Consider the following 27,033-nt stretch of genomic DNA (forward strand, 5'->3'; position numbering starts at 1 on the left):
CCCCGGCCTGGCGCAGGCCCCGCCCCTTCCCATCTGAGGGGCGGCAGGAGGGGGCCTGGAGAAAGATGGCAGTGAATCAGAGTCATACCGAGAACCGCCGCGGGGCCATCATCCCTTTTGGCGAAAGGTGCCTGAAGGGAAGCCGGGGGACGGGGAGGGGGGCTGTTAGAGGCGGGAGGAAGCCGGCGGGTGGGGCCGGCGGCTTGAAGACTCTCAGCCAATGGGGACCTTTCCCGCCTTTTCCGGGCACCACAGGCGGAGCCCCGACCCCTCCGTTTGAGCGCGCGCGCCCCCGCAGGCGTTTAGGGGCTCAGAGGTGGCGGAGGCTGGAGCTCGTGGCCTCGGTCAGGTGAATGGGCGGGTGCGCGGTGCGAGGCGCTCGTCGCCTCAGGAGAAAGGCGGGAGCGCACTGGTAGTAGTAGGGTGTCGCACCGCCCCTTGGGGTCGCGTGCGGCTGCCGTTGGGAGCTCAGGACCTCCGCGGGATGACGGCGGCCGGGCGAGGGGTGAGGGGAAGCGGTGGGCGCACCCCTCCGGGGCTCCCGGAACGCCGCGGCGGAAGAGGCCGGAGTGCGGCCCACTCTGACCGTCCCGCGCTGCGAGGGCCTCGCTCGCCCTCAGAACCCCCTGAAGCCCCGTTTCTATTCGCCCCCACGGGGGCGGGGGGCTGACTGCGCTTCCTTCACGGTAAAGATGCGGACCGGACCCCTCGGGAGGCGGACGCTGGCTGCGCGGCGCTTCCGGGTCCGCGCGGGGGCGGGCCCGCCTCTCGCTCGCGGTCCCACCTCGTGCCTCGCCTCCACGCCGCTCCTCTGCTCGGTTCCTCCCGCCCGGGGCTCCAGACTCCTGCGCGGTGCCCCCCGGCTCGTGTCTCCGCTCCCACTGGCCCTCGGTCTCCTTTGCTGTCGGATAGCGGGAGATTCTGACACCCAGTGCTGTGCTCCGGGGGGGGGGGGGGGGGACTGCGCGTTTGTCGGGAAGATCCGCTCAGACCGTACCGAGTGCTGATGTCCAGATCTGTTTTCTCTGCTTCCTCCCCGAGAAAATGTTGTTGACAGATTCCTTCGTGCGGTGGAGGCCGTCGGCCTTCCCTTGCAGTAGGAGATGATGATGGCCGGCCGCGTGCGAGGTCTCCCGGCTCACCCGCCCAGAACGCTTTGACCTGAGCGCAGGTGCCTCTGTGCCCTGCAGTCACTTCTGATCTGGGGTTTGGGCATCTTCTCGCTGAGCGTCGGGTCTGTCCCACTGCTTTTCCGTGTGTGGCTCGGAAGCAGGGCATGAAGCACGTTTTAAAAGATTGTAGCAGAAACACTGATTTCATGGTCGTTCGAGTTACCTTGATGGGGTCCATTCTGTGCTCTTGAATGCTTGATCATCGCCCAACAGCTGTAAGAGCTTCGTACTCATCCCTGCTCTATCTACAATGAGGATCAGCAGTGTTTCCCTTATTTCTCCGGGAATTCCTCAAACTGAAACAAAGAGAAGTAAATTGCTTGCCCCGGGAGAGCTTGGATTGGGGTCTGATCGTCGCAACTCCAGGTGTCCCTTGGAAAGCAAAAGGACTGCTTCTCTGCCTTGTCCTCATCAGAGAACACCCACTCTGTCAGTGCTCTGGCTTCTTGGGTAGAAACTACGATATTTCTTTATTTTTATTTAATTCAATTTTTTAAAAATTTGATCATAGTTGACACACAGTGTAACATTAATTTCAGGTGGACGACACAGTGACTGGGCTGCTCTGTAAATGATGCTAGGCTCACCCTAAATAGTCACCATCTGTCACCATACAAAACAGCTTACAGTACTACAGTACCACTGACTGTTCCCTGGGCCGTTCCCTTTTATTCCAAACCTGGAAGGCTGTGTCTCCCATTCCCCTTCATCCATTTTACTCAACAGCGCCCCCCCCACCTTCCCTCTGGCAACCACGAGTTCATCCTCTGTGTTTATTCTTTTTGGGTGTTTATTTGTTTTGTTTTTTAGATTCCATGTATAATTGAAATTATATGGTATTCTTTGATTTATTCCACTTAGTGTAATACACTTGATCCATCCATATTGTTGCAAGTGGCCAAAAAAAAAAAAAATCCCATTCTTTTTTATGGCTGCATAATATTCGTGTGTGTGTGTGTGTGTGTGTGTGTGTGTGTATCACATCTTCCTTATCTAATTTTCTATGGAGGAACACTTATGTTACTTCCATATCTTGGCTGCTGTAAATAATGCTGCAGTAAACATAGGGGTGCATATATCTTTTCAAATCAGTGTTTTCATTTTTAGGTAAATACCCAGTAGTAGAATCACTGGATCGTATGGTATTTCTGTTTTTAATTTTCTGAGAAAACTCCACACTGTTTTCCACACTGTCTGTATCAATTTACATTCCTGCCAAGAGTGCACAAGTGTTCTTTTTCCTCTACATCCTCTCCAACACCTGCTTTTGTCTTTTTGATGTTAGCCATTCTGACAGGTGTAAAGTGAGCTTTCATTGTGGTTTTGATTTGCATTTCCCTGATGATGAGTGATGTTGAGCATCTTTTCATGTGTCTTTTGGCCATCTGTATCTCTTATTTGTAAAAAAATGTCTATTCAGTTCCTCTGCTCATTTTTAAATGGGATTGTTTGAGGTTCTTTTGGTGATGATAGAAACTACTTTTTAAAACAAGGTTAAGAAGAAAATTGGTTCTTTTGTCTATTCAGAATACACATTTGGGAATTTTATCACACTGTAGCTGTGTTCTGGGGAGGTTGCCTTTTTTCCCCCCCAGCTAAGTTATAATTGAACATATAGGGCTCTACTGGTAAATAGGGAAGACAATGAGTTTTCCTTTTTTAACCAATATTCTGAAATTGTGCAGATGGTACCATATGTGTTTATTGTAGAAAAACTAGAAAAAAAATTAAATTACTCCAGATTCCAACATCCAGTGCTTTTTACATTTTGGTATGTATCCTTCTGCACTTCCTCCCAGGGAAATATGAGTGACACCCCCCACACCTGAGACTGCTTTGTAATTTGTTTTCCTCACTTACCAATGTATTGGGAATGCTCTCCAGTATCAATACCTATATCATTATTTTCAATGACTGGTATTCCAGTATTCATGAATCTTTGTTCAAGCTCCTCTCCAGGATGTTCAGGGTATAATTTGTCATTGCTATAAACATTGCTTCAGTGAACACTTTTGACGACTTATCTTTGCCCACCTGTCACAATGTTTCTTGGGGATATGTTCCTGAAAGTGGAACAATGGAATCAGAGGATACAGACTTTTTTTTTTTCTTTAAAGATTTATTTATTTATTTGACAGACAGAGATCACAAGTAGGCAGAGAGGCAGGCAGAGAGAGAGAGAGAGGGAAGCAGGCTTCCTGCGAAGCAGGGAGCCCGATGCGGGGCTTGATCCCAGGGCCCTGAGATCATGACCCGAGCCAAAGGCAGCAGCCCAAACCACTGAGCCACCCAGGTGCCCCAGGATACAGACTTTTAAAAAAAAGAATAAGGGCGCCTGGGTGGCTCAGTGGGTTAAGCCGCTCCCTTCAGCTCGGGTCATGATCTCAGGGTCCTGAGATCGAGTCCCTCATTGGGCTCTCTGCTCAGCAGGGAGCCTGCTTCCTCCTCTCTCTCTCTGCCTCTCTGCCTACTTGTGATCTCTGTCTGTCAAATAAATAAATAAAAAATCTTTAAAAAAAGAATAAAATGTATTTTTAAAAATATATTAAAATTCTGTCAAAAATATTTTAAATTAAACAAATGTATGTTGAAAGATATATTTTTGAAAGTCACCCTATAGAATTTTTTTTAAAGATTTTATTTATTTATTTTGACAGAGAGCTGAGTAGACAGAGTAGCAGGCAGAGAGAGAGAGAGAGAGGGAAGCAGGCTCCCTGCTGAGCAGAGAGCCCGTTGGGGCTCGATCCCAGGACTCTGGGATCATGACCTGAGCCAAAGGCAGAGGCTTTAACCCACTGAGCCACCCAGGTGCCCCAGATTTTATTTATTTATTTTATAGACAGCAGTCACAAGTAACCAGAGAGGCAGGCAGAGAGAGAGGAGGAAGCAGGCCCCCCGCTGAACAGAGAGTCTGATGCGGGGCCCAATCCCAGGACCCTGGGATCACGACCCAAGCTGAAGGCCTAGAAGATTTAACCCACCAAGCCACCCAGGCACACGATATACTCATTTTTAAAAGAAAGATTTTGTTATTTATTTGACAGAGGGCAAAGCAGGGGTAGTGGCAAAGGGAGAGGGAGAAACAGGCTCCCCATCAGGCAGGGAGCCCCATGTGGGGCTCCATCCCTGGATCCTGGGATCATGACCTGAGCCAAAGGCAGAAACCCAACCCGCTGAGCCACCCAGGCGCCCTTTCAATATACTCATTAAGTATAGCCATCATGCCTACTGTACGTTGGATCTCTAAACTTATTCATCCTACATCACTACGAATCTGTACCTTTTGATCACCATCTCCCCATTTCCCCCATTCCCTGAGTCCCTGGTAGCCACCATTCTACTTTTTGCTTCTATGCATTTGACTTTTTTTCTTTAAGATTCTACATATAAGTGAGATCATACAGTACTTATCTTTCTTCAGGTTATTTCAGTTAGCACAGTGTTCTCAAGGTTCATTCATGTTGTAGCATGTGACAGGATTTCCTTCTTTTTTTTTTTTTTTAACTTAATTTATTTATTTGACAGAGATCACAAGTAGGCAGAGAGAGAGAGGAGGAAGCAGGCTCTCCGCGGAGCAGAAAGCCCGATGCGGGTCTCGATCCCAGGACCCTGGGATCATGACCTGAGCCGAAGGCAGAGGCTTTAACCCACTGAGCCACCCAGGTGTCCCCAGGATTTCCTTCTTATGACTGAATGATATGTATATATAAATACCACATCTTCTTCATCCGTTCATTCATTGACCGACAAGTAGGTTGTTTCTCTCTCTTGGATATTGGGTCTAATCCTGCTGTGAACATAGGAGTGCATGTTATCTCTTTGATACCCTATTTTCATTTCCTTTGGATATGTACCCGGAAGTGAGATTGCTGGATCATATGATAGTTCTATTTTTATTACGTTGATTGATATTCATATGTTGAACCATTCTGTGTTCCAGGAATAAATCCCACTTGGTTATGTGTATAGTCCTTTCAATGTACTGTTATACTCAGTTTGCTAGTATTTTGTTTAGGATTTTTGCATCAGTGTTTTTTGGAGATGTTAATCCATAGTTTTCTTGTCTTGTATCTTTTTCTAGCTTTGACATCATGGTATGCTGGCCTCAGAGAAGGACTTTGGAAGTGTTCCCTTCTCTTCAGTTTTTGGGCAGATTTTCTGGGGGATCAGTGTTAGGTATTCTTTTTTTTTTTTTTTTAATTTTTTTTTTTTGAGATTTTATTTATTTTTCAGGGATAGAGGGAGAGAGAGCGAGTGAGCACAGGCAGACAGAGAGGCAGGCAGAGGCAGAGGGAGAAGCAGGCTCCCCGCCGAGCAAGGAGCCCGATGTGGGACTCGATCCCAGGACACCGGGATCATGACCCGAGCCGAAGGCAGCGCTTAACCAACCGAGCCACCCAGGCGTCCCAGTGTTAGGTATTCTTTTAGGGTTTGGTGAATTGTCCAGTGTAGCCCTCCGATTCTGGGCTTTTCTTTGCTGGAAGTTCTTGGTTACTGATTCAGTGTTTTTACTTATTTTTGGTTTGTTCAGGTTTTCTATTTATTAATGAATTAGCTCCTAGGAATTTGTCCATTTCTTCTAGGTTATCCAATATGTTGGCATACAATTTTTCATAGTATTGTCTTATCCTTTTTTTTTTTTTTTCCTGTGGCTTCCGTTGTAATGTCCTTTCTTTCATTTCTGATTTTGGTAATTTGAGTCATCTCTTTTTTTTTTTTTTTTTAAAGATTTTATTTATTTATTTGACAGAGAGAGATCACAAGTAGGCAGAGAGGTAGGCAGAGAGAGAGAGGAGGAAGCAGGCTCCCTGCTGAGCAGAGAGCCCGATGCGGGACTCGATCCCAGGACCCTGAGATCATGACCTGAGCCGAAGGCAGCAGCTTAACCCACTGAGCCACCCAGGCGCCCCGAGTCATCTCTTTTTTTAAGTAGTTAATGGAGCCAAGGATTTGTCAGTTTCATTGATTAAAAAAATGACTTAGTTTCACTGATTTTTTTTTTCTGTTGCTTTTGTATTCTCTTTTTTGTTTATGTCAGCTCTGATCGTTATTTCCTTCCTTCTACTAACTTTGGGTTTGGTTTGTTCTTTAGTTTCTCGAGGTGTAAAGTTAGGTTGTTACCTGGAGACAGAATAGTGTTTGATATCCTTAGCCAAATGGGCTGTGAAATTTATTTATTTATTTTTTTAAAAGATTTTGTTTATTTGGGGGCGCCTGGGTGGCTCAGTGGGTTAGGCCTCTGCCTTCAGCTCAAGTCATGATCTCAGGGTCCTGGGATCGAGTCCCAAGTCAGGCTCTTGCTTGGTGGGGAGCCTGCTTCCTCCTCTCTCTGTCAAACAAATAAATAAACTCTTTTTTTTTTTTTAAGATTTAAAAAATCTATTTTAAAAAGATTAAAAAAGAAAAAAGAGTTTATTTATTTATTTGACAGGGAGAGGGATGCAGCAGGAGAGGGAACACAAGGAGCGGGAATAGGAGAGGGGGAGGCAGGCTTCTTGCCGAGCAGGGAGTCCTCCTACATGGGGCTTGATCCCCATGACCCAAGCTGAAGGCAGATGCCTAGCAACTGAGCCACCCTGGCACCCTGGTGCTGTGAAATTTCATTTGCAGTTTTAACCTCTTTTTTAGAAATTTGTTGTCTCCACATTATAACATTTACCAACATGATGAAAATTCATTCTTTGTTTCACTGTACTGTACTTTTCACTGAAATTTTGCAGTCACTTTGCCATCCTTGTAGGACAGTGGTTCTTGGTCTGGGGTGATTTTGCACCCAGGGGACATTTTGGTTTTCACAATTTGGTGTGGAGGTGGGTTTCTACTGATATTTGGTGGCGAGAGACAAGGGGTGCTGCCAAACAATCTACAAAGCACAGCCCAGAACAACAAATAATTATCCAACCCAGTCAATAGTGCCAAGATTGAGAAACCCCGTGTATTATATGCTGACCCAAGGACATGACAGAGTGAAATTGCAAAGAGTACTCCTGCCTCCTGAATATTTCAACATGTCTAGAGCCAAATTTATGTCCCTACTTCCCAATAAGCTTCTTTTTCTGGCTTCCCTATTTCTTTGGAGGCAAAGATCACCTTTGATTTCTCATGACTTTTTGTCTCCCAGATCCAATGAATTACCAAACTCATGGGATTCTTTCTTCACAGTTTTTAAAATTTGATTAATTGATTTATTGAGGTTTTACACTTAATATACAAACCTAATTTTTTACTGAGGTAAAGTTCATATAACAAAATTTGCCATTTTAACCATTTTTAAAAAATGGTTTTATTTTGTAGAATTAAGACATATGATGGAGTTCTTAGCATAGAAATATCTTTCTTCTCAGACACAAGGTATCATTCTTTCCTTTTTTAAGATTTTATTTATTTATTTGACAGATCAAAGTAGGCAGAGAGGCAGGCAGGGAAAGAGGGGGAAGCAGGCTCCCCACTGAGCAGAGAGCCTGATGCGGGGCTGGATCCTAGGACCCTGGGATCATGACCTGAGCTGAAGGCAGAGGCTTTAACACACTGAGCCACCCAGGCACCCCCCCCATTTTAACCATTTTAAAATGTACAATTCAGAGGCTTTTAGTATAGTCACAATATCACGCAATCACTACCCTTGTCTAATTCCAGAACATTTTCATCACCCCAAAAGAAACCGTATTTATTAAGGAGTCGCTCAACATTCCTCACTCAACCCAGCTTCTAAGAAACTATGATCAAAAGAACAGCCAGACAGAAGATAATAAAACAAGAGAGGATCTGAACAACACTGTTGGACCCAATTGGTCCTAATAGACATGTGCAAAACCCTCCACCCATCAACACATAATATACATCCTGGGCTTTTTTTTTTTTTTTAAGAGTTTATTCATTTGACAGAAATCACAAGTGGGCAGGGAGGCAGGCAGAGAGAGAGGTGGGGGAAGCAGGCTACCCACTGAGGAGAGAGCCTGACACGGGGCTCCATCCCAGGATCCTGAGACCAGGACCCGAGCTGAAGGCAGAGGCTTATTTAACCCACTGAGCCACTTAGGTGCCCCATCCTGGGGTTTTTGTTGGAATTTTTTTGGTTACTGATTCAATCTGTTATAGTTCTATTCAGATTTTCTTTCTTATTTTTTTTTTAAAGATTTTATTTATTTATTTGACAGACAGAGATCGCAAGTAGATGGAGAGGCAGGCAGAGAGAGAGAGAGAGAGAGGAGGAAGCAGGCTCCCCGCTGGGCAGAGAGCCCGATGTGGGGCTCGATCCCAGGACCCTGAGATCATGACCTGAGCCGAAGGCAGAGGCTTTAACCCACTGAGCCACCCAGGCGCCCCTCTTTCTTATTTTTTTAAAAAAGATTTAATTTATTTATTTGACACAGAGAGACACAGCAAGAGAGGGAACACAAGCAGAGAGAGTGGGAGAGGGAGAAGCAGGCTTCCCGCTGAGTAGGGAGCCCGATGCAGGGCTTGATCCTAGGACACTGGGATCATGACCTGAGCCAAAGGCAGCTACTTAATGACTAAACCACCCAGGTGCCCCATTTTCTTTCTTTAGTTCATTTTGGTTGTCTCTAGGAATTTATCTGTTTCAAATAGATTATCTAATTTTTTAAAAAGATTTTATTTATTTATTTATTTGACAGAGATCACAAGTAGGCAGAGAGGCAGGCAGAGAGAGAGGAAAGGAAAGCAGACTCCCTGCTGAGCAGAGAGCCTACTTCGGGGCTCCATTCCAGGACCCTGGGATCATGACCTGAGCCAAAGGCAGAGGCTTTAACCCACTGAGTCACCCAGGTGCCCCAGATTATCTAAGTTGTTGGCATGTAATTTTTCATATATTCGCTCATAATCCTTTTTTTCCCTATAAATTCTGTGATAACATCCCCACTTTTATTTCAAATTTTAGTAATTTAGGTTTTCTTTCTTTTTTTCTTAGTCTAGGTAAAAGTTGGTCAATTTTGCTTAAAGGATAAAGAATAAAATTTTGGTTTCATTGATTCTTTTGTTTCTATTCTTTATGTTCACTATAATCTTTATTATTTCCTTCCTTCTGCTAGCTTTGGGTTTAGTTTGGTCTTGTTTTTATAGTTTTCTAGTGTGGAAAATTAGATTATTGGTTTGCTGTTTTTAAAAAAATTGCAAGCATTGGGGCACCTGGGTGGCTCAGTAGGTTAAGCCTCTGCCTTCGGCTCAGGTCTTGGTCTCAGGGTCCTGGGATCGAGTCCTGCATCGGGCTCTCTGCTCAGCAGGGAGCCTGCTCCCCCCCCCCCCCGTCTGCCTCTTTGCCTACTTTTCACTTGTGATATCTTTTTTGAATCATTAGTTGTTTAAGAGCATTTTGTTTAATTTTCACGTATTTGTTAATTTGTCAGGTTCCCTCTGTTATAATTTCATTCCATTGTGGTCAGAAAAGATACTCAATATGATTACAGTCTTCATAAATTTAGTGAGACTTGTTTTGTTGCCTAACATATAATCTGTCTTACACAATGTTTCATGTGTATTTGAGAAGAATGTGTATTCTACCTTTGTGGCTGAAGTGTTCTTATGTTAAGTCTAGTTGACTTTTATTAAATGTATTCATGTTTACATTTGTAATGTCTTTTTGATGATTGGCCCTTTTATCATAATATAGTATTGTCTCATAATAATTTTTGTTTTAAAGTCCATTTTTGGGGGCACCTGTGTGGCTCAGTGGGTTAAAGCCTCTGCTTTTGGCTCAAGGCATGATCTCAGGGTCCTGGGATCCAGCCCTGCATCAGGCTTCCTGCTCACTGGGAAACCTGCTTCTCTTCCTCTCTCTCTGCCTGCCTCTCTGTCTAGTTGTGATCTCTGTCAAATAAATAAATAAAATCTTTAAAAAAATAAATAAAGTCCATTTTTTTCTGATATCAGTATAGCTCCTGCAGCTCTCTTTTGGCTACTGTTTCATGGAATATCTTTTTTCTTCCTTTCTCTTTAAACCTATTTGTGTCTTTGGATCTAAAGGAAGTCTTTTGTAGACAGCGTATACTTGTATCATACTTTAAAAATGTGTATTTTGCCAATCTCTGACTTTTAATTGGAGAGTTTGATTCACTTACACTTAATATAATTATAAGGAAGGAGTTAACTTCTGCTCCTTTGCTATTTGTTTCCTCTATGTTTCAGTTCCTTCATTAATGCCTTCCTTGTGTTCAATAGATATTTCCTAATATGCTATCTTGATTCCCTCCTTATTTCTTTTACTGTTTGTGTTTTAGTTAATCTCTTTGTGGTTGTCCTGAAGATTACATTTAACATCTTGATTTATAACACTAGTTCAAATTAATACCAATTTAGTTGTTTTTTAGAGATTTTATTTATTTACTTGAGAGAGAAAGAGAGCAAATAAGAGAGAGAGCATGAGTTGGGGGAACAGAGGGAAAGGGGTAAGCAGATTCCCCACTGAGCAGGGAGCCCTACACAGGTCTTGACCCCAGGACCCTGGGATCATAATCTGAGCCAAAGACAGACACTTAACTGACTGAGCCACCCATGTGCCCCAATACCAAATTTTAATTCTATGCAAAAAATTTGTTCCTATATACTCTGTCCCCTTACACAATTATTGCCTCAGTTTACATTTTTATACATTGGGTACTGATCACTGTAAATTTACAATTATTATTTTATGCAGTTGCCTTTTAATTCATATAGGAAGAAATGAAGAGTTCCAAACCAAAAATACATTAATACTGACTTTTATGTTTACCTATGTAGTTAGCTTTACCAATGTTCTCTTGTTTATTTGTAAGGGTTTAATTTACTGTGTCTTTTTATTTTTATTTCTTAAGAGAAAGGTTGGGGAGGGACAGAGGGAGAGAAAGAGGCAGGGGAAGAGAGAATCCCAAGCAGGGGCCACACATAGCATGGAGCCTGATGTGGGGCTCAATTTCACAACCCTGAGATCATAACCTGAGCTGAAATCAAGAGTTGACTCTTAACTGACAGTCTTCCAAGTCCCCCCGCCCCACCCCAGAGTCTTTTTATTTCAGGCTGAAGGACTTCCTTTGGCATTTCTTATAGTTCAGATCTGCTTGTGATGAATTCTCAGTTTTTGTTTACTTGGTAATATTTTAATTTCTCCTTAATTTTTGAGGGATGGGTTTTCCTAGATACAGAATTTTTGGTTGACATATTTTTTTTTCCTTTTAGCACTTTGTATATGTCATCCCAGTAGCCTCAATAGTTTTTTTCTTTTCTTTAAAGATTTTATTTATTTGAGGGGTGCCTGGGTGGCTCAGTCCATTAAGCATCTGTCTTTGGCTTGGGTCATGGTCCCAGGGTCCTGGGATCGAGTTTCATGTTGGACTTCCTGCTCAGTGGGGAGTCTGCTTCTCCCTCTCCCTCTACCCCTCCCCCCTGCTCATGCTCTCTCTCTTTCCTGCTCTCTCTCAAATAAATAAATAAATAAAAATCTTTAAAACGTTTTTAAAAATAGGGCGCCTGGGTGGCTCAGTGGGTTAAGCTGCTGCCTTCGGCTCAGGTCGTGATCTCGGGGTCCTGGGATCGAGTCCCGCATCGGGCTCTCTGCTCAGCAGGGAGCCTGCTTCCTCCTCTCTCTCTCTCTGCCTGCCTCTCTGCCTACTTGTGATCTCTCTCTGTCAAATAAATAAATAAAATCTTTAAAAAAAAGTTTTTAAAAATAATAATAAAAAAAGATTTTATTTCTTTGGGAGAGTGAGAGAAAGCACAAGCAGGAGGAGGGGCACAGGTACAGGGGCAAACAGACTCTACACTGAGAAGGAAGCCCAATGTGGGGCTCAATCCCAGGATCCTGGAATCAGGACCTGAGCCAAAAACAGCCACTTAATCAACCAAGCCACCCAGGCAACCCTGCCTCCCTAGTTTTTTATGGGAAGTCAGCCTTTTGTCTTATTGAGGGTTCTTTGTAAACGATGATCCTTTTTTCTTGCTGCTTTTGAGTTTCTGTATCTGATTTTTAGCTCTTTGATTATAATATGTCTTGGTGTGGGTCTTTTTGAGTTTATCCTAGTAGGAGCTTATTGGATATGTAGATTCATGTATTTCATTAAATTGGAGGAATTTTGGCCATTTTTTCTTCAAAAAATTTTTAAAGATTTTATTTATTTATTTATTTGACAGAGAGAGATCACAAATAGGCAGAGAGGCAAGCAGAGAGAGAGAGAGGAGGAAGCAGGCTCCCTGCTGAGCAGAGAGCCCGATGTGGGACTCGATCCCAGGACCCTGAGATCACGACCTGAGCCGAAGGCAGCGGCTTAACCCACTGAGCCACCCAGGCACCCTCTTCAAATATTTTTTATGTCCCCCCTTTTTTTTTTCCTATCCTTTGGGCAGTCTCATTATGCATTTGGTTGTAAGCTTGATTTTGTCCCACAGGTCGATTAGACTCTGTTCATTTTTCTTCATTCTTTTTTTCTGTTACTTGGGTAGTAACTGTTATTTTTAATTGACCTATCTTCAGGTTCACTGATTCTTTCCTTTGCCTGCTGAAATCTGCCATTAAGCCCACCACTATTGAATTTTTCACTTTACTTATTGTAATCTCTATCTTCAGAATTTCTATTTGTTTCATTTTTCTATTTCTATCTCTTTATTGATATTCTCAACTTTTTGAAACATTGTTCTCATTATTTCCTTTGGTTATTTTAGACATGGTTTCCTTTAGCTCTTTAAGCATACTTAAAATAGTTTATTTAAAGTCTTGGTTTTGTGGGTTGCCTTGCTGGTTCAGTCAGTAGAGCATGGGATCCTTGATCTTTGGGTTGGGAGTTTGAGCACCACGTTGTACTTAGAGTTTCACCTAACAGACAAACAAACAAATAACATCTTTGTTTAGTTAATCCAATGTGTGGGCTTCCTCAGTACAGTTTCTATTAGTTTGATTGTCTAATGTTCCTAGAAAAACCTATGGGCCATACTTAATTGTTTATTTGCAAGCCTCATGATTTTTTATTGTTGTTGAAAACTGGACATTCTGAATATTATAATTTGGCAAATCTGAAAATCAGATTTTCTGTCTTAGGGTACATTGTTGCTGCTTGTTGTAGTTATTGTTTAATAGCTTTCTGAATTATAAATTTTATAAAGTTTGTACTCTTTGTCAAATGTGGTCACTGAAGTCTTTTTTATGTTAACTTAGTTGCCAACTAGTGATTTCACTATTTCCTTATAAATCTGTACCAAAATAATAATAATAATAATAAAACCTTCCTGCCTTTGCAGATGGGGTCTGCCTGTATGTTTAGAGCATGTTTTTGTCACTCAGCCATGTAGTTTACAGCTCTGTCTGAGCTTTCACTTCCTGCTTGAGAAGAGCCTTACTGTCAACCAGAGGTAAAAGTTTTGGGCCTTCTCAGTTTTCTTCTGAGCATGAATCCAGCCCTGGGCAGATATGCATATGGCTTTCTAGAGTTCCATGAATATGTCAGAGCTTTTCAAAGCTGTTATTCACTAAAGCAGCTCATCAGCCTTTCCTCCCTAACTTTTCAGTTTTGTTCATTTGCACTAAGTATTATCTTTGCCCCAGACAGCAGCAACTAATACATTTACCTTGAACTGTTTTTGATAAATGCACCCTGGGTAGTCACCTGGGTAGTGCCTAAATTAGGCAACACCCTTTGAGCCAGCCCCTCAGGGAGCTACCAGACAAGTTAAAACAACCACAATTCTTTGAGAATAAGGTGTGTTCTGCTCTCTTTGGTACTTGGCACTTAGACTAGGAATATGGGTTATTTTATTTTTTACATTTATTCAGAAATAGTCTGCTTCACCAAGTTTCATTGGGAGAGGGAGAAGTGAGCTTCTCACTGAGCAGGGGGCTTGATACAGGGCTTGGTTCCAGGACCCTGGGATCATGACCTGAGCCAAAGGCAGACAGTGAATTACTGAACCACCCAGGCGCCCTGGAATGTGGGTTATTTTTAAGGCTGTTGTCAAACTGGGGATTGGAGGATGGTACCAGGGTAAGTTAAAGTGTCAAAAAGCTCTCTTACTGAGACTCAGCTATTTTTTTTTTAAAGACTATTTATTTATTTATTTATTTATTTGACAGACAGAGATCACAAGCAGGCAGAGAGGCAGGCAGAGAGAGAGGAAGGGAAGCAGGCTCTCTGGTGAGCAGAGAGCCCGACATGGGGCTCGATCCCACGACCCTGGGATCAGGACCCGAGCCGAAGGCAGAGGCTTTAACCCACTGAGCCACCCAGGCGCCCCTCAGCTATTTTTTTCTTGATTAAACATTATCTTAGTTGCTATAAGGTTTTGGTTTGATTCCAGAGTTCTGAACTGAGTTTTGGAGTTCCCTATTTTTTTTAAAGATTTATTTATTTATTTGAGAAAGAAAGGAGATGCAGAGGGAAAGGGAGAGAGTGTCCTAAGATGACTCCTCACTGAGTGGGGACCCTGACTCAGGACACAATCCCAGACCCTGAGGCCACAACCTGACCCCAACCAAGTTCAACATTCAACAAGTTGCACTACCCAGGCACCCCTGGAATTCCCTATTTTTTCTGACATTTTTGATGGCATCTTATATTTTCATTGTATATTAAAAAGCCCTTTTTATCACCACACCACCACCCCAGTTCCAGTTCTTATTGTGGCACATCAGGAATATTTTAGGGTTTTTTTTTTTTTAAAGATTTTATTTATTTATTTGAGGGAGAATGAGTGAGAGAGAGCATGAGAGAGGAGAAGGTCAGAGGGAGAAGCAGACTCCAAGGAGTTGGGAGCCCGATGGCAGGACTCGATCCTGGAAGTCCGGGATCATGACCTGAGCTGAAGGTAGTTGCTCAACCAACTGAGCCACCCAGCGCCCTATTTTAGGGATTCTTTTTTTTTTAAGGTCATCATGACGCCATACCCAGCATAGAACTTGAATTCATGACCCCAAGATCAAGAGCTGCATGCTCTACTGACTGAGCCAGCACAGTACCCCTTAGGGATTCTTATACCTCTCATATACCCCCCTCCTTGATCATGTGACTAGCCTGCTGAGACAGCTGTAGCTCACAGTTTCTCCTTGCCTATTAAATAGTGTCTCCAAGCTCTAATTTCAGCATGACTTTCCAGTGCTATCTCACTCTTCTCCCCACCCCAACACTCCCATGCTGTTTTGCTGAATCCACACAGGTAGCCGGCTCCCAAGTGTGCAGTTCGCTTCCCACTGCGTATACCATGGATGCTGCTCTTGCATCTCCATACATGCTGTTTGCTCCCTATCCGGACTGTACCCTGCCTTCAACTCTGCCTCCTGAAACACTGTCCATATCTTAAGAATCAGCTCACACTTTGATCTTTCTATAAAGTCATTTTTAATCACTTCGACCGAAGCTAATCTCTCCTTCCACTAAACTGCTATGACATTTTTGTGCCAGTAATGTGATGTATGTCATATTAGTACTTGCTGTATTATTTATTTATTATTATTTTAAAAGATTTTATTTATTTATTTGACAGACAGAGATCACAAGTAGACAGAGAGGCAGGCAGAGAGAGAGGAAGGGAAGCAGGTTCTCCACTGAGCAGAGAGCCCAATGTGGGGCTCGTTCCCAGGACCCTGAGATCATGACTCTGAGATCATGACCCACTAAGCCACCCAGGCACCCCAATACTTACTCTATTATTTGTATTCATGTTTTCATTCCCGCATTCTGTCCATAAATATTTAGTAGTACCCACTGTTTGCTAGAGCTGCAGTGGAAAGACATTGTCCTTAATGATCATAGTTAAGACATTGAACAAATAAGCATGTATGTATTATAGTAATTACTGAGAAAGAGAAGAAACCCGTTAGGATTCTGTGAGCGAGAATAGGATGAGTCCAAGTTTCTCAGGTTAATAGTGAGGGGAGACCATGACAGGAAGAGGACACAACATGCCTGAGAAATCTGAAGCCCATTGTGTGCCTTACCGTCTCTATAAGAGTCAGAGAAACATTTCCGTTACCACAGTGCTTTATACTTACTGCACATAAAGAATAAAAATTAGTGGGTTGCCTGGGTGGTTCAGTGGGTTAAACCTCTGCCTTCAGCTTAGGTCATGATCTCAGGGTCCTGGGATCAAGTCCTGCATCGGGCTCTCTGCTAGGCAGGGAGCCTGCTTCCTCCTCTCTCTCTCTCTCTCTCTCTCTGCTTGCCTCTCTGCCTACTTGTGATCTAGCTCTCTGTCAAATAAATAAAAAAATCTTTTAAAAAAATTAGTGAGATGGTAAGAAGATTAAGAAGAAGAAGAAGAAGAATGTAAATTAGATAAGAAAAAAAAAGAACCCGGAGCACTGGGGTGGCTCAGTCAGTTAAGCCTCTGACCCTTGGTTTCAGCTCAGGTCACGATCTGAGGATCCTGAGATCAAGCCCCACGTAGGGCTCCCAACTCAGTGAGGAGTCTGCTTCCCTTCTCCCTCTCCCTCCACCCCTCCCCCTGCCTGTGCATGCTTTCTCTCTAAAATAAATAAATAAATCTTTAAAACATTTAAAAAATTTTTTATTAACATAAAATGTATTATTAGCCCTAGGGGTACAGATCTGTGAATCGCCAGGTTTACACACTTCACAGTACTTACCATAGCACATACCCTCCGCAATGTCCGTAACCCAACCACCCTCTCCCTACCCCCCTACCCCTGGCAACCCTCATTTTATAATAAATAAATGAATCTTATAAAAAAAGCAAAAAGAGAAACCGGTGATAAAATGGGAGAATAAATGAGCAGAGAATAATATCATTTAATTTCCTTTCAATTTCAATAAAATAATGGCAATAACAGCAGCAGATAATGTTTTTCGAGTGCTTACTCTGGGCTAGGAACTATGCTAAAAGCTTTATGTGTGTCATTTTATATAACTTTGAAATTGAGTGGTGTCTGCCCTTTCTTTTCTGCAGTGTCTTGACTCAGTGTCAGGATGTAGAACTCTCCTTCCCACATCAACCAGAGGGATCCAGTGTCTTCTGTGGTACAAAGAGAGGAACAGTGTTTCTTACTTCATACCGGGTAATTCTACTTCTTCTTTGATCAGATTAACTGCACATTTGTTTTCCTTAAAACGGAGAGAGGGTAAACGTTGACTTTCAAAGTGTTTTAAAACATTCACACTTTTATGATTTTCCATGTTGAAGAATATGGAAGAAAATGGGTGATATTTCCCAATTAGGCCAGGACGTCAAAGCAGCCTTGACCTTAGAATTGCTCTGCTATGTCTCAACCCGTGGACAAACTGTAGTCCTTCTCTGAAATTTCTTTCCTCTCATAGGTGATCTTCGTGACTTCACACACAGTCAATGACTCCATGTGTTCTTTTATGATGCCATTTGATCTGATGAGTAACTGCACCGTTGAACAACCAGTCTTTACCCCCAACTTCATTAAAGGAATCATTCAGGCAGCCCCAGATGGTAAGTGGTCCCCCCTCAGAAGTGGTTTTTTGTTTGTTTGTTTGTTTGTTTGTTTTTTCTCAAAAGCTTCCAGAAGATTTAAGATTCAGACTTGGCTCATGCTGGAATTCAAAAAAAGCTGCCCCGCTCCTTTGGGTAGTGCTTCTCTGTCTGTCTGGGGCGGTCCTCTCTGGCCAGTGGTGCCAGCACTTTAGTGAGCGTGTGTCATTGCTTCCCCCAGGTGGCTGGGAAGGACAGGCTACCTTTAAATTAGCCTTCAGAAAAGGAGGTGCCATCGAATTTGCCCAGATGATGATGAAAGCTGCCTCTGCTGGTGAGCACTGCTAATAAGGATTCTAAATGCTGTGGGGGGTTTGAGGCCTGTGGAGGTGAAGTAGGACTGTTACCCACCCGGTCAAGACTTTGGCCTCCGAAGTCAAGCAGTTCGTAGCTGCATGTGTATTCCGCAGGCATTTCCTGAGCCTCCCTACCATGGGACACACACTACACCACAGGCTGGGAGCAAGATTAGTCAGTCCCTCCTTGTCTTAAAGGAGTTTGCAGTCTACCAGGAGCTTGTACTCAGACACCTGAATGACTAATTTTACCTGATAATCTCGTCCATTTAAATGCTGGTCTCCTGGGACGCCTGGGTTGGTTGGACGACTGCCTTCGGCTCAGGTCATGATCCCGGAGTCCTGGGATCGAGTCCCGCATCGGGCTCCCAGCTCCACGGGGAGTCTGCTTCTCTCTCTGACCTTCTCCTCGCTCATGTTCTCTCTCACTGTCTCTCTCTCAAATAAATAAATAAAATCTTAAAAAAAATGTATATAAAAAAAAATGCTGGTCTCCTATCATTAAGTCGTCTCATTTTCAGCTCTGGAAGCCCCAGATGTGCGAGTTCTTTTTCCTTTGTCGTGCCTTTCTGTCTTTTCTCCTCTCTGGCTTTGCCTTTGCTTCTCTTAGCTGTAGTTCCCATTCTCATGAGAAGAGGGAAGAGGTATTGTCAAGTGCCACAGCACTGATCTAAAGTATGTACCAGATAACTCTTTTTGGACTGTGAATACAAATAATCCTTTTACGGGGTACCTGGCTGGCTCAGGGGTTGTGAGTTCAAGTCCCATGTTGGGTGCAGAGCCTACTAAAATAAATAAATAAATAAATCCCTTAATGATATATTTTTATTTAACCTAGCCTCATTTCATACCCCTCCTCTCTCACCTTTTGTACTCCAATCTAATTGGACTTCTGTGTGCCTCTTCTCTCATCTCTGCGCCTTCATGTTATTTGTTCTTTCTGGTAATTTTATTTACTTATCTATCTATCTATCTATCTATCTAAGTAAACTCTATACCCAATATGGGGCTTGAACTCATGACCCCAAGATCAAGAGTCACCTGCTCTTCTGACTGAGCCCACTAGGTGCCCTGAAATTTGCTCTATTTGGAATGTTCTTTCTCTTTCTCTGTTGCCTCTACCTCCAACTCCAATCTCGTTGAGATGAACACCATCTAGTTGAGATGGACATATGCAAATATGCTGTAACAGAGGCATGGACAAAATGCTGGGGACACAGAAGAATGGAATGAACGTTCTAGCTCAGAAGACTGATTGGATTATGATACTATAAACCATAGTGAAGAATGCAGGAGACAGTCTATGTTGGAGTTCAATTTTAGATATACTAACATTTACTGAACACTTACCATATAGTGGGCAGTGTTCCAGACCCTTTACATGTGTCAGTATTTGTTTTTTTTGTTTTTGTTCTTTAAATTTTTTAAAAAGGTTTTATTTATTTATTTGACAGAGATCACAAGTAGGCAGAGAGGCAGGCAGAGAGAGAGGAGGAAGCAGGCTTCCTGCTGAGCAGAGAGCCCAATGCAGGGCTCAATCCCAAGATCCTGGGATCATGACCTGAGCCGAAGGCAGAGGCTTAACCCACTGAGCCACCCAGGTGCCCCTACATGTGTCAGTATTTGTAACCCTCACAAAAACTTATGATGTAGCTATAGTCATTATCCCAGTTGATAACAGGAGAAACTGAGCCAGTGATGGTTATACATTGTCTCAAGACTGTACAGATAGAGAGCAATGGAGCTAGAATCTAAACCCTAAACCTCTTCTTGCTATTTTTCTGAACTTTTTAAAGAAAAATAATCTTATTTATGGAAAAGTTGCAAGAATATTGCAGCAAGGGCTGCCTCAGTGGCTCAGTGGGTTAAGCCTCTGTTGGGCTCTTTGACTGACTGGCAGGGAGCCTGCTTCCCCCTCTCTCTCTGCCTGCCTCTCTGCCTACTTGTGATCTGTCTCTCTCTCTCTCTCTATCAAATAAATAAGTAAAATATTTTTTAAAAATATTGCAACAAACTCTCATGGACCATTCATCTAGATTCACCCATTATTAACATTTTCTCACCTTTGCTTTATCTTGTTCTTTTTTTGCTTTGTTTCTACTTAAGTATTTGGGAATAAGTCACAAAGATCATTTCCTTCATCCCTAAGTATTTGGATATAAATCTCCTAGGAGCAAGGGTATTCTCTTATCTACCCTCAGTCTGCTTTTCAAATTCAGGAAATGTAACATGGAAACAATGCTGTTAATATTTGGTTTATATTCAAATTCAAATGTTTAACCCATTACTGTTCCTAATTCTAATAGCATTCCCCAACCCCCCAGTCAGGATCTAATCCCAGATTACACATTGAATTTAGTTGTCCTGTATCTTTGGTCTCCTTTAATCTGGACTCAGCCTTTCTTGATGTTGACATTTTAAAGAGAATACAGGCTTATTGTTTTGTAGAATGTCCCTTAATTTGGGTTTGTCTGTTTCCTCATGCTTAGATGCACATCATGCATTTTAAATGGCAGGAATACGATACAAGTAATGTTTTATTTTTTTTATCCTATATTCTTCATTCCTCCATCTTATTAAATGTGAGGCACATTGGAATGCTAGTGGTCAGTGGATTTGCAGCTCAGAGCTTCAAAGATGAACTGTATCTTCTAGAGACTGGTTTAGAAATCCTCAGCACGCAGGTCATCTCTGGAGCCATGTGAGTGATAGGATCCTTCAGTGACTTACGAATGGTATTCCAAGAGTCCTCAACAGCTCAGGGATGGAGGGAGGGATGACCTTAATGAAGAATGCAAAGGGGCTGACTGAGGTAGGAGGAGAATTGAGTTTATTGTCCTAGAGGTCAAGGAAGGACAGTTTCAGGCGTTACGGAGTGATCATTTGTCAGCTGCTACAGAGATGTTTGATAAAATGAAGACTGAAGGATGTGCATTGCATGTGGAAATTTGAGTTTGTTGGTGCTCTTAGTAAGAGAGAAATGCTAAAGAAGACAGGTGGCAGAAAAGCCATATATAAGAAATCGAGGAGTAAGAAATTGTTTTACTGTTACCTTTAAGATACAGTGCAAAAATACAAAGGCCAAGGAGCTCACACGCTGTACCCAACCAATAGCTCTTCATCGTCCAAAGGGCAGACAGCATCTGGAAGCCTGACACTGGGTAACAAGGTGTCCTGGCAGACAGAGCACAGCCTGTGGAATCCAGAGTCGGGGGCCACTTGGAAGTCCGGCTCCTCTTTTTTACCAGTGTCTGCAGAACTCAGAATAACTGCATATTGGTTCTTGAGTTCCTTCTTATTTTTGGCCTCACAGTACTGAGGGGGCTTATTTTTAAGATTATGGACCAAGGATCAGGCAACTTGAGGGGATCCTCTCTGTGCTCTCATTAAGATCTGCTTCTTGGGGGCGCCTGGGTGGCTCAGTTGGTTGACCATCTGCTTTTGGCTCAGGTCATGATCCTGGATCCTGGGTCCTGGGTTCGAGCCCCACATCGGACTCCCGAGGGGAGCCTGCCTTTCTCCCACTCCCTCTGCTTGTGTTCCCTCTATCGCTGTGTCTTTCTCTGTCAAATAAATAAATAAAAACCTTAAAAAAAAAAAAAAAAAAGATCTGCTTCTTGGCCTGCAAAGCTACGGAGTCTCAGCAGTTATACAGCTACTTGGGAAGAGTTTAGGCAACATATGTGAGCTTGGCCCATTGTTTTCTGGGTCTGATTATATCATGGCTTAGGTGTGAGAGCCTACCCCCGCTCCCCCAGTAAGAACGTAAGATTGTGAGATGGGCTTCTTTCAGGTCTTTCGAATTAACTACCCATCATGCTTCATGATCTGATTCTTTGACCCTTTGCAGAAGTCTCTTCCCCTCTACAGAGCTGACTTGTTGGGGCTCTTTGATTCTTGTTTTTACCAAATACGTGTTGAGTACCTGTTGTTTGCCAAACTCTATATGAGATGATTAAGAACACAAGAGTAAACAAGGCGAACATAGCCCCTAACTTTGTTAAACTTAGTCTAGTGAGAGTCATACAAGAAATAAGCAAACAGGGGTGCTGTGGTGGCTCAGTCGGTGAAGCATCTACCTCAGGTCATGATCCTCGGGTCCTGGGATGGAGCCCCGCATTGGGCTCCTTGCCCGGCGGGTAGCCTGTTTCTCCCCCGACCTCTGCCTGCCACTCTGCCTACTTGTGTGCGCTCGCGCTCTCTCTCTCTCTCTCTCTCTCTATATATATATATATATATATATATCTGTCAAATAAATAAATAAAATCTTTTGAAAAAAGAATAAATGAGCAAACATATAAGTTAATAAAGTAATCACTTCTGGGAAGGATATTAATAGGATATTGACAAGGAGGATAGTAGGGGTAAAGAGGACAACTTCAGATTTATAATGAATTAGTTAAGATAATGCTATCTCTTGAAATAGAAAAATCCCAAATTATCCGTAGCTTAAGGCAGTAAATATTACTGCTTATGTAAAGGACAATCAGCAAGGATAATATGGGGCTCTGAACCACATAGCCATTTAGGGGCCCAGAGTACTAGGGTCTTTGCCATCTTTAACACATGGCTTCCACAGCCCCTCTGGATAGCTGGCAGGGAGGGAAAGAGAGTAAATATCTCACCTGGGAAGCTTGCACCAGGGAAGCTCTGGAAGCAGTGTACCTTACTTCTGGTCACATGCCATAGGCCAGAAATAGAGCAGTAGGCCGATAATGGCTCCCAAAGATATATCCATGTCCTAACCCTCAGAATCCGTGGATGTTGCCTTGTTTGGAAAAAAAAAAAAAAAATCCCTGCAGATGTAATTAATTTAAGGATCTTGAGATGAGGAGATTACTCTTGCTTATCCAGGTGGGCCTCAAATGCCATCACAAGGATCCTTATAAGAGAGTCCTTATAAGAGGAAGATAATCAAGAAGCACTTTCTTTCTTCTGTATCACGTTGCCATTACATTGGCTTCCATGGTTGTGTCTTGCCAACTAGATGGAATCCTCACTTGGATTCTGAATATTTTTTATGGTAAGTGCTGTGCTAGGCCCTGGATAAGCACAGGCAAATAAGACACAATCTCTGCCCTCACGAAACATGCAGTTCAGGACAAGGGAGGTATATATTTTTTATCTGGTATCCTGGGAGCATTTTTGGACACATATGTGAGATGATGGTTGATAATTTATTAATTATTTGGTTGATAGCTGCTTAAAAGAATTAAAAAGTCCCTATTTTGCCAAACTTGTCTTCTCAGCTGCCAGGGGAGTTCCACTTGGAAGTCTAAACTACTGGTTCAGCTCTCCAGGACTGTACGTAGTTACTGGGCAGGGGGGCATGTGCTCCCAACAGATGCCTTGTCCAGGTAAGGAGTGGCAGGGAAGTTCTCCTTGGGTGGTGGAAAAATATGCCAAGGGCTCTAAGATCCATTCATTGCTAGTTTGCCTGCAACTCTGCTATAGGAGAAAAAGGAGAAGTTTAGAGAATTGGAAATGGAGTCCATGACTTTGTTTCTAGACTGAAGCCCCGTGGCAGGTCAGCAATGACTGGGCTTCAGTTTGAGGCTTACTTTTTACTGTAATGTACACATATGGAGCAGACATGGACGACTCCTGCTAACAGGAACCGTCACTTCCTGCTTATAGCCTGAGTCAAAAAAGGTGCCCTTCCCCACCTCTTCTCATCTCACCCAAGTAGAGCCACCATGCTTGTGCTGGGCCCTTCAACCTCACTGAGGACTCCAGCTTCATGCCCTGTGGCCTTTAACAGTTGTGCCTGTCCACAGTGATTCTCAAATGTGGTCCACAGCCTGCAGGTGGGCCACAAAGGGTCTCCTAACAGGCCATCAACAGGCCCCAAAAGGTAGTCCTTTCTTGGGTTCTCCTTGGAACATGACATACATGTCTACAGATTTTAGTTTTGTGTACAACTGATGTCACAAAATTACATCTTTATAGTTGTGTGGCTAAAAATATAATCTAATAATTCTTTTAAATGCATTAATCTCTGAGAGGTGCCTGGGTAGCTTAGTCAGTTAAGCCTCTGACTCCTGGTTTCAGCTCAGACTGTGATCTCTGGGTCATGAGATCGAGCCCTGTGTCAGGCTCTGCACTCAGCCGTGACTCTTCTTGAGATTCTTTCCCTCTCCTTGTCCCTCCCCCTTTGCTCTTTCCTCCACTTTCATGCTCTTTCTCTTCTTAATAAATAAAATCTTTAAAACAAATAAATAAACGCATTAGTCTCTTAAATTATGTAGAAAACAAAAAATGGAATTACAAGCTGTTATTATAAAATATTAGCTTTTGTAATTGCCCAGTGATTCAGCTTTAGTGAGGTCTTTATCCCTATAAAGTTGGCTTTAAGTTATTGTCTGGTGTCCTTTCACTTCACCTTGCAGAACTACCTTAAGCACTTCTTACCCAGTAAGAATGAACTCCTTCAGCTTTTGTGTATCTGGGAACATCTTCATTTCTCTCTCACTCTTGAAGGAGTTTTGCCAAATAGAGGATTCTCGTTTGACAGTTTATCTCTGGCCTCTAAAGTTTCTGATGGGAAATCTGCTGAGGATCCCTTGTATGCTTCTCTCTCGCTGCTTTCAAGACTCTCCCTTTGTCTCTGTCTTTTTAAAGTTTAATTAGAATGTATCTCAGTGTTTGTTTCTTTAAGTTCATCTTACTTGAAGTTTGTTGAGCTTCTGGATGTTTATATTCATGTTTTCATCAAATTTGAGAAATTTACAGTCACTATTTGTTCAAATATTTGCTCTGTCCCTTTTTCTCCTCCTCCTGGGACTTCCTTCTGGTCTGCTTGATGGTGTTCCACAGGTCCCTCAAGCTCTGTTACTCTCAAGCCCTGTTCACTCTTCTTCAGTGTTTGGTTTTGTGTGTGTGTGTGTGTGTGTGTTTCCTATTCCTCAACCTCTATTGTTTCCCTCGTTTTATCTTCAAGTTAATGGATTTATTCTTCTGCCTACTCCAATCTGAATTTGAATCCCTCTAGTGATTTTTTCATTTCAGTTGCTGTACTGTTCAGCTTCAGAATTTCTTTTTGGCTTCTTGTAAAGTTTTCCACTTCTGCTGGTATTTGTATTTGATGCATACATCATTTTCTTGACTTCCTCCACATTTTCCTTTCGTTTTTTTTTTTTTAAGATTATATTTATTTATTTGACAGACAGAGATCACAAGTAGGCAGAGAGGCAGGCAGAGAGAGAGGAGGAAGCAGGCTCCCTGCTGAGCAGAGAGCCCGATGTGGGACTCGATCCCAGGACCCTGAGATCATGACCTGAGCCGAAGGCAGCGGCTTAACCCACTGAGCCACCCAGGCGCCCCTCCTTTCGTTTTTAAAGAACCTTTAAGACCATTCTTTTAAAGTTTTTTCTAGTTATCTCAAACATAAATGTGGATTACAGCGAAGTAACTTGACAACTGTCCACTCATTGACTCAGTTAAACCACTTTGGAAATGTAGCCAAGAAAATAAATAAAGTCCAGGTTTATTGCAATATGAGTTAGAAAATTGAAAATGGTGTATCTGGGTGGTGCAGTTAATTGTTAGACTCTTTGTTTTGGCTTAGGTGATGATCTCAGGGTCCTTGGATCTGGTCTGTGTTCAGTGTGAAGTTTGCTTAAGACTTCCTCCCTCTCCCCTTCCCTGCTCCTATGCTTTCTCTTTCTCTCTCTCAAATAAATAAATAAATAAAATCTAAAAAAAAAAGAAAGTTGGAAACAACATGCTCTCCTGCAGCAGGGAAATTAAGTAGCACCTATCCATGTGATAAAATGTTGTCTAGCTTTTAATGTATGAAATATGCTAATAATGTAAAGAAAATTTTTATAATGTCAAGTAAAAAGAGCCAGATAAAAAAATGTATGGGTGTTATGATTGTGAGTGTATAAAAATATTAACAGATTCTACAAAGAAATACACCAGAATATTAAATTTTTGTCTTTGAGAGTGGATTATAGACGATTTTTGAAGTTCATCTTTTCAGGGTGCGTGGGTGGCTCAGTTGCTAAGCCTCTGCCATTAGCTCAGGTCATGCTCCCAGGGTCCTGGGATTGAGCCCTGCCTGCTCCTCCCTCTGCCACTCCCCCTGCCACTCCTCTCTCTCTCACTGTGTCTCTCTCTGCCAAATAAATAAAATCTTTTAAAAAAATAAAATTCATCTTTTCTTTATTTTCTAAATACATACCCCTCATTCAGCATGTATTGCTTTCTTCATACTCAAAATTTATTAAATAAAATAATCTTTGAGCACAACTATAAGTAATGTAGAGCTATAACTGTAACCTTATTTTCATGTTAACTTGAACCCCTCCAAAACAGGAAATGATAAAGCCTTCATCCAGTGGCCTTCATCCAGTGGTGGCTGAAGGATCTGGCTTTAGCATTATTCTGCCCGAATTCTTTTCCTGTGTCAGTTCGCTTCTTCTTCCTTCTTACCTACTCCTTGTCCACTCTAAAAAATGGGTAACTGATTTTTTTTTTTTCCTTCTCAGCCTACCCATTTGTTGTCTATGGACCCCCGCAGGCAGGATACGGACCGGCGGGATACGGGTCCCCGCAGGCGGGATACACAGCCGCACAGGCGGGATACGGACCCTCACCAGCGGTGTATGGAACTCCACAGGTGGGATACGGATCCCCACAAGCAGGATACGGGCCCTCACCTGCAGGATACAGGCCCCTACCAGGAGTATTCGGAACACCCCCTGCAGGATACGGATCCCTACCAGCTGGAAATGAAGCTTCATTGGCCGGAAATGAAAACCCACCCGCGGCAAATGAAGCCCCGCCTCCGGCATACGGAATTTCACCTGTTGGAACTAGAGCTGGGTCTAGCAGATTTATGGCAGCGCAGCCTGCTGGGTATGAGCCTTCTCTTCCCGCTCCTTCATCTTCTGAGCCCCATCTACAATCTTTTAGGAAATAACCATTGAAGACTCACCAAGCAAAGTGGCACTCCAAAACCGAAGTCAGGATAAGAAGGTGGACTCAGGTATGTGATTAAAGGCATGTGTGAAGTAGCGTGGCACCCTGAGGGAGGGCAGTCTTAGGGGAAGGATAAAGCTGTACTTCCGTGCCTAGACTTCAGAAGCTGGGTCAGCCCTTGATTAGATGGGCTAGAGGAGAAGTAGAATTAG

General features: G+C 42.9%; 1 protein-coding gene across 1 annotated transcript; it reads left to right on the forward strand.

Moving 5' to 3' along the window:
• On the forward strand, nucleotides 1-26,829 carry WBP2NL (WBP2 N-terminal like). Its single transcript, XM_059187542.1, is given in 7 exon segments — nucleotides 1-127; nucleotides 17,052-17,160; nucleotides 17,420-17,561; nucleotides 17,782-17,874; nucleotides 23,146-23,213; nucleotides 23,215-23,253; nucleotides 26,566-26,829. Coding segments are annotated over 7 exon segments (777 nt in total). The 5' UTR covers nucleotides 1-65.
• The last annotated feature ends 204 nt before the right edge of the window (nucleotides 26,830-27,033 follow it).

This window comes from Mustela lutreola, chromosome 8 (assembly GCF_030435805.1).
Source record: "Mustela lutreola isolate mMusLut2 chromosome 8, mMusLut2.pri, whole genome shotgun sequence".
NCBI lineage: Eukaryota > Metazoa > Chordata > Mammalia > Carnivora > Mustelidae > Mustela > Mustela lutreola.